Here is a 10,700-nt window from a genome sequence, read left to right as displayed (position 1 = left end):
ATCTTTGACTTTATGAATTTGACTATTTTAGATATTTAAGTGGGACAGGGAATTACTTGTCTTTCTGTGTCTGGCTTATTTCACTTAAAATAAGTCTTCAAGTCCATCCATGTTGCTGTATGTTGCAAAATTTCTTTCTTTTTAAAGGCTGTGTAGTATTCCATAGTATATACCACATTTAATATATCCATTCATCAGTTGATGGATATATAGGTTGATATACATATGTTTCTGCATTTTAGTTATCCCAAATAGAGCTGCAATGAACATGAGAGGGCAGATATCTCTTTGAGATCCTGACTTCAGTTCTTTAGGGTATATACCCAGAAGTGGGACTACTGGATCATAGGGTAGTTAATGTTTATTTTTTTGAGAAATCTGAATGATTTTTAAATTTAAAACTAAAGAAAAGAAAGAGTGAGACAATAAAGAAGGAGGAGAATATATTTAGATGGGGAAATAGCAATTGGAAAAGATTAGATGTGACACAGAGGGGAAATGTCAGTTCTAATTGCTAAAGCATGGAGAATGGTGAGATGGGGAAAAGTTTCAGATGATGAGCTGTATGAGGTTCTTTTTTTGGAGAAAATGTGATAAACAGTTTGTATTCTTCCAATGTGTATCTTTATATCACAAAAGATGGAACACCTTTATGTTTAGCTTTTCATACTCCTTTTGGGAGCTTTTTTAAGTTTCCAAGATCCTATGTATCTAGCTATTTTTATTTCCTTGATTTCTTTCACTTTATTTATCTATCTATTTATTTATTTATTTGGCAAGGGTTTGCTTATTTTAGCGACATTCTCTGTTAGCATTTCAATTTGGTGTATACATCTGGCAGTTTTTTCTTTTTTTCAATACCAAAATATTTGAAGTCTTCAGGATAGTTTCCCATTTTCTTTCTTTCTTTCTTTCTTTCTTTCTTTCTTTCTTTCTTCCTTTTAGTTACCCATTTTCATCATCTTCCCTTTAACTTTGTGTATTTTTTAAGAAAGGCTTATCTGTAACATTTGAAAGTTTTGGTTATTTTCAGTTTGATGTAGTTACAAATTTTATAATTTTTGTTTCGGTATTTTAGATATTTTTCCATAATTGTAAAGTTTATAACTCCCTTTCATGGAAAAATATTTATTTGAGTGCAAATTTCTTTCTTTCTTTCTTTTTTACTTTTATTTTACTTTATTTTTAAAAATATATATATTTTTATTTTTTAATTAACATATAATGTATTATTAGCCCCAGGGGTATTTTATTTCTTTAATATAGAATTGTTTCTGTTTTGCCCTAAGGGTACATGGAAGTAAATTTCTGCTGATTTGTTCTCTATTGTTAGTGCTTAACATAGACCTTACTCAAGGAAACTACCAAATTCATATTCGTTAAGTGAATCAAGGGATAAATCATTTGAAAGCTTTGGATTGGAAGAAACAATGACAACCATTCCTTAGTCTTTAACTGGAAAAAGTAAAAAATTTAAACTATATTTTCCTCTTTTGATATTTTCTGATTTGGAGATATACTTCTGTTTAATTTGTTGTGTTTTGTTTTTTGATTTTCCTAATTTGGAAGTAAAGCTAGGATTTAAGTTTTTAAAAGCTATTAACATGGCCTGTTTGTGGAAGGATCTTAAAAGATATTTTTGATGAAGATGTTACTAGAACAGGATGAATGAAAATGTACTGAATAAAGTAACTTGACTATGAAATTTCGCCCATTATACTTGGTTCATTATATTTATTTACTTATTTGGCTTCACATTCTCTTATTTCCTGGAAAATATCACAATTCTTTTGATTGAGTTATTGAAGGCTTGTTTGACTTGCTTGTTCCTCAGTGTATAAATGAAAGGGTTCAGAACTGGAGCGATAGAGGTAGTGAGCACCGTCACGCCCTTATTAATCGCCACTGATTCCTTTGCTGAAGGTTTGATATAGATGAAGATGCAGCTGCCATAAGTGATAGAAACCACAATCATGTGGGAAGAACAGGTAGAAAAGGCTTTTATCTTTTGCTGGTCGGAAGGGAATCCTAAAATTGTCTTGATGATATAAATATAAGATACAACTACACACATAAGTGTCATAAGGAGGGTCAGCACAGCACAGATTATAACAGTCTGTTCCATGAACCAAGTATTTGAACAAGAGATTTTCAGGAGGGGAGATGCATCACAGATAAAATGATCAATGGTATTAGAATCACAGAATTCCAGATTTAGGCCTAAGCCAAGTGGGGGGATTATAATAAACAGACCAGCTACCCAACAACAAAAAACATATCTTCTGCAGACAGTACTACTCATGATGGTCACATAATGCAAGGGTTTGCAGATGGCCACATAGCGGTCATAGGACATGGCAGCCAACAGAAAAAATTCAGTTACACCAAAGAAGTCAGTAAAAAATACCTGACTGGCACAGGCATTGTAAGTAATGACCCTGTCACCTGTTGCTATGTTATACAAATACCTGGGAATACAAGCAGATGTGAATGAGATCTCTAAGAAGGAGAAATTTTGTAGGAAATAGTACATGGCAGTTTTAAGGTGGGAATCCAATAAGATGAGGGAGATGATGGTCAAATTCCCAGTTATACTCAACATATAAGTGAGGAAGAGAAAGATAAAAATTAAAACCTGCAGTGGAGGGTCATCTGTCAGTCCCAGCAGAATGAATGTTGTTACTGTACCGTTTCTCATTGCTGATTCCTGATAATCTGTTAAATCTGCATGTAACATTGAGACATTTTATTATAGATTATTTTAACAATATGAACTCTATCATAGTCAGGTTCTTTTTATTATTATTAAAAATGTTTGCAATTTAAGTGTACACTCTGTAATGGACTACTTTTGACACTTATGGGGTCTCTCATTTCATAGGAGAAAGATGTTTTTTGATTTTCAAGAATTCTTTGATGTATTTGCTTGACATATTGTTCCTTCTTAAAGTACTAATATGTCAAACACGTTGGGTTTGATGCATATTCTGTAGTCACTTGAAGTCTCTGTTCCAGCTCTATTATTAAAGAATTTTGCTTTCTGTTTTTGTTTATTGCATACAAGTTTTCTCCCATGAATATCTCTAAACTTTATCTTGCATGCATTTACACACACTCACACACATACACACACACAATGTCTTTACCTCTTCCTCTAAGATTTGTATGTCCCTAAGTAATCACCTATAATTCACAGTAGAGCAGAATATATAATGTCTTAATGTGCAGTATACTTTGCATGAGATACTTTTATACTTTCACAAAGTGCTCTGATCAACCAAGTTCAAAGATATTAAAAATGATATGTTTTTCTGATCCTTGTATATATCGGTGTTTTCTTCATTTCCCTTCATTTCTTGCCATAATATTTCCTCTGTAGTTGCATCAGTTCCTATGTTTTGAAATATTTCAAGTGGTCTTCACTAAATTTGTATCTTTAGTTTATAATTGTTCTTTCTGATTCTCAGATGCAACCTAACATCTATTTGGATATTTCACATGGACTTCAAATTCCCTGTATCACAAATGAAATGTAATCTCCCTCTCTCTTCCACCTCATCTTAATATGTCTTTTTTTAAGAAGGATAATAGACTACATTTATTGAACACATTCCACATGATCGGTATTTTAGTAAACATTTCTCATGACACATCTGTTCTCTGTCTTCAACTCACTGAGTAATTTCTATTCATCTTTATGCCCTATGTAGTTTCCTAAAAGTCTGATGACTATGCTGTCTTTAAACCTCATCACCATGTTCCCATAGAAAACAATGCTTTCTATTATTTTTAACACTCAAAAGAGAATACTAATTTGTGAGGATAATAATGTGTTTTTTTTTCACCATACAGCTAACACAGCTCTGTATACACTGTGAGCCACCTAATGTTTTTAAGTGAATTTAATTATAGTGTGCTTTCCAGACACCTATAGCAGCTATTTTCCTATTTGGATTTCTAATTCAAAGCACTTTGATAATAATTTTGTTCATTGAAATTTTCTATTGGAATCTATTATTGATTTTATTTTTTTTTACTTTTAAAGAAGATCAAGTTTTTTTGCTTTTGTTTATTACTTTCATAGAAGATAGAAGAGAAACTGCCTTCTTTTTGCCCTATCTTCTAGTAAAATTCTGTTGATGCAATTTTTGCCACTGGAAGCAAGATATTAATTCCAGAGGGAATGAAATTTTTTTATTGAGTTTCTGTTATTAGATCTTCCACAGATTGTTTTAAGGCATTGACAGTTAATTAGTGAAGACTCAAATATTTTCATTTAAAGTTAGTGTCTCTAGGTTTGAAATTTCCTACTACACTGAATTATGAAAAGTTTCCCCTGGAGACTCCAATATACTTATATGTGGACTACTCACTTTAGCATGTAAACTAATGTATTTAAAAAAATCAATTTTGTTCAGTTAGCCGCTGTATAGTACAACATTAATTTTTGATGTAGTGTTCAATGATTCATTAGTTGCATATAACACCCAGTGCTTATCACTAATGTATTGTTTTACTGATGTGGAACAGGGTTGGCTCTAAGGAGCAAACCCAGTTAAGGCCTCAGGATGATGGTACCAAACAGAAGAAAGAACTGAAGTAAGCTCATGGTTGGAACACTCTAAGGAAATCAAGAGATACATTCAACTACTGTATTAAATCAAATTGATATGTGGGAAAAAAATTTCTGTGGCCCATCTCCTACCTTCCTCCAGCCCAGTTTCTAATTTCTCAGCACTGCATACATCATGGTATTGGTTAAATTTTCTCAGCCCTATCTCCATAGGATATTATTCTATACTCTAAAAAGTTTTTTTTTAATCTAAGATGTCATAAGGTATAATACAAGACTTAAAAAAGACTCAGTGAAATGTGACTAATTGGTTTTTGTTTATTCTGCCTTCAAAACATGTTTGATGTGGGTTTAAGGATCTCTAATGAGGACGAAACTTTGGTTGATGTGTCATTCTTCTGAGAGAGTAAGGGTATGTTTATACAATTATGTGAATATATATCTTATTTTTTTGGTGAGATTGATGATACAGGTAATATATTTCTGGATAGCTATCAAATTTTAATCCTCTTAAATGTCAGTATATTCTTGTACATAAAAGTCTCTCAGAAAATTACATTTATGTATCACTCTCACTTATAATTTTTAAAAGATAGGTAAAACATGTTTTTTTTAGAGCATAGTAAAACGCAGGTGACATGAAAGTAAATTATAATTAAAATGACACTTTTTCTCACTTACTATTATGACTGTGAATCATAGTTTCTGCTGGTTGTTGAAACACATGAAGCTTTAAAACTCCTAAACTAAAGATGGTAGTTAGGGTGAAGATATTTATCTGAACTTCTGGCCTCTTTTGCTTATGAATCCACTGTCACATTCACAACTCCAAGATGCACAGTAGTATCCATCTTCAACCAGTTACATGGAATTCCTTGTTTGCTATTAAAATCCCCCTCACAAAAGGGATAAAAGAATAAAATAATACAGTACAAGGCTGTAGAATGTCAGTAACCTTCTCTAGTTTCAAGAAAGTTGCAATTTTGACCTCTCAGGACTGTGAGCACAATTGCTATATCTAACTTGACATTTGCGTTATTTGATAAGAATGCAACTAAGAGAATAAACGAAAAGTCCCTGATGACTGAAGAACAGAGTCATTAATGAATCTTCTGAGAAATAAAATTGGGGTAAAAAAAAAAAAGTACACTAACTGAGGCTTCTTCGGAGACAGTGTCCTTGGAGACAGGAGGGTGCAGCAGCAGATAATAGCCATAGGACAACAGAAAAATCTGGTTATAAAACAACTTTAGCTTCTTTTGGTGTCATATCATATAAACTGAGAGACAGCACAAGGGAGGGTCATAAAGAAACCACATTTTTCATTTACTGATTTGTTACAGAAATTATATTTGGGAAATTTAAATACATAAATTATATTTGGGAAATTACACTTGGACAAGAAAAAGGAAAATATGTAAAACCATATAACCCATAGTGCTTAATTATAGTATCAAAACTCCAGTCTTTCCCCCCCCAAATATATCAATATACTTTTAGGTATGATTTAAAAATAAACATTAGTAACATAATTGGTATATTTGGACATATATATCAGTGTTCTTCTAAACATATTCTAGATTAATATACATATAATTATATTTGAATCATTTATTGTTATTAATTTATGTTCAATATCTTAATGTTCCTTTAGCTCTTGAAATCAAATTACCAGAGGTCCATGTCCTTAAAAATTTTCCATGCTGCCATGGTCTATTAATTTATGACAAAAGAACCAAGAACATACACTAGGAAAAGGAAAGACTCTTCAATAAATGCTGTTAGGAAAACTGGACAGCTACATATAAAAGAATGCAACCATACACAAAAATCAACTTGAAATAGGCTGCGGACTTGAATATAAGACCTAGAACCATAAAATTCCCAGAAGAACACATAGGAGGTATCAGTCTTGATATCTTTGATATCAGTCTTGGCAGTGGTTTTGGATTTGACACTAAAAGTGAAGCAACAAAGAAAAATAAACAAGTGGCGCTACATCAAACTAAAAAACTTTTAACTAACATAGTAAACCATCAACAAAATGCAAAAGCTCCCTACTGAATGGGAGAAAATATTTGGAAATCACTTATCTGATAAGAGATTAGTATCCAAAATAATATAAAGAACTCATACAACTCAATAGCAAAAAAGAAAAAACAAAACAAAACAAATCAAATAAAATTAAAATTGGGCAATGGGTAGAAGATCAGAATAGATATTTTTCCAAAGACATACAAATAGCCAGAAGGTACACAAAAAGGTGTTCAACATCACTAATCATTATGGAAATGCAAATCAAAACCACAATGGGATATTACTTTACATTGTGTCATAGTTTTAGTGTCATAATTTTATTAATAATTTATTTAGTTTCCTTCCTTGTTCAAATTATAGATTATAGATGGCTGATTAATAAACTAAAAGTATAAGGTTATGTGTTAATATTCAGCAAAAACCCCTAAATATATGAGAGTTATCATTTCTGAAAATATTATTAAATATTATTAAATGTAAAATATTATTAAATTTTAAATATTATTAAATATTATTAAATGTAATTTGGTGCTTTCTGTTTTCCTTGATTTGTTTCTATGCACAAATATATGAATTATAAAAACTGATCTTCTCATCCTTGATGAAATGAATAAATGTAAATATTTGTGATTTCTCTGGGAAAATGGTCATCCAAAATAATTATGAAGAACAGTGAAAGACAATTCCAATAAACTAATTCTTCCAGTCACTCAGTGGAGTCAACTGTGGAGATTTTGTTTCATTCGGGCAGAGATTTCACATGATCTCTAGTTAATTTGTCAAGAATGAATGAGTAGTGCCAGAAGTTAGTGCCAGTGTTACTATCAAGCTGAGCTAGATATTGCCCATAACATTAATTAAATTCTTTTTCTTTCATCTAATATATTAAGATAAATGTGAACAACTCATTCTGAACAATTTAATAAAGGAAAAAGAAACACAGTAACATGACCAACAGAGCAAATTTCTTTGGAGTACTCTATGAATGTATTTTTCTAATGACTTTTAAAGGGCTTTAACTAAAGATAAGTGAATAAACACATAAGATTAAAAAAAAAACATACTATCAAAATTAATGCATTACTAAGGGAGACTTCCATCCAGCACAGCAGAAAGAATTATTTAAGTTTTTTTTAATTTTAAAATACCTGAAATGAAGTGGAACCAGTCAAAGGTCCTCTCTCAGACTGTCAAAGGGACATCCTTTGAGACTTCAATCTCATGTATTTTTTTAAATAGAGTTATTTTCTTACCTTGAACATCAATGAAATTGCCATAGACTAGTTTATCAGAGGTATTAATTAATCACCATTCATATTTACTTGACGGTAAAAATTTCAAAAGGGTAAGACATAAACTTTTTAAAAAAGATTTTATTTATTTCAGAGAGAGAGAGAGTGGGTGTGAGCTGGCAGAACAGAGGGGACAGAGAGGGAGAGGGGAAAAGAATCTGAAGCAAACTCCATGATGGACATGGAGACTGACTCAGGGTTCCATCCCACAATCTTGAGATCATGATCTGAGCCAAAACCAAGAGTGGGTGAGTCATTCAACTGACTGAGTCACCCAGGCACACCATGATACTGATGTGTTAAGAACAAAACCTCTGAAGATGCTTCCTAGACTTCTTATTTAGCCAATATTCACTCTTATGTTTCAATTTCAATTTTATTTAATATTTTTAAAAAAGTATTTATTTTTTGTGAGAGAGAAAGAGAGAGAGAGTGGGGGGAGCACCAATGGGGGGCATAGAGAGAATCCCATGCAGACTCCTCACTGAACACTGAGCCTAAGGTAAGGCTGGATCTAATGACCCTGAGATCATGACCTGTACCAAAACAAATAGTGAGAGGTTCAGCTTACTGGGCCACCCAGGCACCCCTCTAGTTTCACTTTTCAATGGCTCCGTGAATCTGTCTCAGGAATCCTTAGAAAGCAAGTCAAAAATTTTTTAAAGGAGTGGAAAGAAATGTGTATCCTACTGGCATAAGCCATTACACTGAACTGGAATAAGTATATTAAATATATATTTAGTTAGTGGGATAACCAAATGAGGTGTAATTATTCCAAGAGATCTTAAGTGCTGTATTTGAACTGTACATCCAAGTAGGATTTAATCCAAGAGCAAAAACAATAGCTTAAAAAATCTTAAGTTGTTCCTAGGTAGGAATAATATGGTGGATAGTAGTGCTGTCACTGTTATTCTAATGCTGCTCTATGTGCAGCCTGAGGAAAAGAAGCAAATCAAGATTAATACGATATTAGAATCTTCTCTAATTCCATCCATAGTCAGGGTTCTCATTATGAGATAAAGAATATATAAAGGTATGCCTGGGTTGTTCAGTTGGTTATGCATCTGCCTTCAGTTTAGGTCATGATCCCACAGTCCTGGGATTGAGCCCTGTGCCAAGGTCCCTGCTCAGCAGGAGAGTCTGCTTCTCATTCTCCCTCTACCCTTACCCCCTGCCACACATATGCTCTCTTTCTCTCAAAAAAATAAGACTTTAAATTAAAGATATATATATATATCTTTATTTTATTAATAAATATGTATTAATATATAACATATATATGTATATGGTAGAAGGAGTTTCATAAAAAATATTGTAGTCCTAAATTTGAATGATAGATTGAAATTGCCCTCATAGGTATTTTACTTTAAAAATATATATATACGTGTGTGTGGCGCCTGGGTGACTCAATGGGTTAAGTGGCTGCTTTAAACTCAGGTCATGATCCCAGGGTCCTGGAACTGAGCCCCACCTTGGGCTCCTTGCTCAGTGAGCAGTATGCTTCTCCCTCTCCCTCTGTTCCTCCTCCCATTCGCCCGCTCCACCCACTCCTGCTTTCTCTCTCACTTGTGCTATTTCTCTCTCAAATAAATAAATGAAATCTTTTTTTCTTTTTTTTAAATTTAATTTCTTTTCAGTGTACCAGTATTCATTGTTTTTTCACCACACCCAGTACTCCATGCAATATGTGCCCTCCATAATACCCACCACCTGGCTCCCCCAACCTCCCACCCCCCACCCCTTCAAAACCCTCAGATTGTTTTTCAGAGTCCATTGTCTTTCATGGTTCATCTCCCCCTCCAATACATCATCACTAGCCATCAGGGAGATTCAAATTAAAACCACATTGAGATACCACCTTACACTAGTTAGAATGGCCAAAATTAACAAGACAGTAAACAATGTGTGTTGGAGAGGATGTGGAGAAAGGCAAACTGTCTTACACTGTTGGTGGGAATGCAAGTTGGTGCAGCCACTTTGGAGAACAGTGTGGAGATTCCTCAAGAAACTAAAAATAGAGCTTCCCTATGACCCTGCAATTGCACTACTGGGTATTTACCCCAAAGATACAGATGTAGTGAAAAGAAGGGCCATCTGTACCCCAATGTTCATAGCAGCAATGACCATGATCGCCAAACTGTGAAAAGAACCAAGGTGCCCTTCAATGGACGAATGGATAAGGAAGATGTGTTCCATATACACTATGGAGTATTATGCCTCCATCAGAAAGGATGAATACCCAACTTTTGTAGCAACATGGACAGAACTGGAAGAGATCATGCTGAGTGAAATAAGTCAAGCAGAGAGAGTCAATTATCATATGGTTTCACTTATTTGTGGAGCATAAAAAATAACATGGAGGACCTAGGGAGATGGAGAGGAGAAGAGTTGAGGGAAATTGGAGAGGGAGATGAACCATGAGAGACTATGGACTCTAAAAAACTATCTGAGTTTTTTGAAGGGGCAGGGGGTAGGAAGATGGGTCAGCCTGGTGGTGGGTATTATGGAGGGCACGTATTATGGAGGGCACATATTTCATGGAGCACTGGGTGTGGTGCTTAAACAATGAATTCTGGTACACTGAAAAGAAATTTATATATATATTGAAAGATTTTATTTATTTGACAGAGATCACCAGTAGGCAGAGAAGCAGACAGAGAGAGAGAGAGAGGGAACCCCGCTGAGCAGAGAGCCCGATGTGGGACTCGATCCCAGGACCCTGAGATCATGACCTGAGCTGAAGGCAGAGGCTTAACCCACTGAGCCACCCTGGCGCCCCCCAAAAATATATATTTTTT

At 33.8% G+C, this 10,700-nt stretch overlaps 1 protein-coding gene across 1 annotated transcript; it reads right to left on the bottom strand.

Moving 5' to 3' along the window:
- Positions 1-1,762: 1,762 nt before the first annotated feature.
- Positions 1,763-2,698, bottom strand: LOC308347495 (olfactory receptor 6C2-like; the record flags this gene model as incomplete). Its single annotated transcript, XM_080810968.1, has 1 exon — positions 1,763-2,698. The coding sequence occupies one exon, from the start codon at positions 2,696-2,698 to the stop codon at positions 1,763-1,765; it is 936 nt and encodes a 311-aa protein (XP_080667094.1).
- Positions 2,699-10,700: the final 8,002 nt, after the last annotated feature.

The sequence above is a fragment of the Martes martes genome (genome assembly GCF_963455335.1).
Source record: "Martes martes genome assembly, chromosome: 8".
In the NCBI taxonomy this organism is placed as follows: Eukaryota; Metazoa; Chordata; class Mammalia; order Carnivora; family Mustelidae; genus Martes; species Martes martes.
Note: the sequence above shows the minus strand (reverse complement) of the source record. Positions and strands in the feature narration are given on the sequence as shown.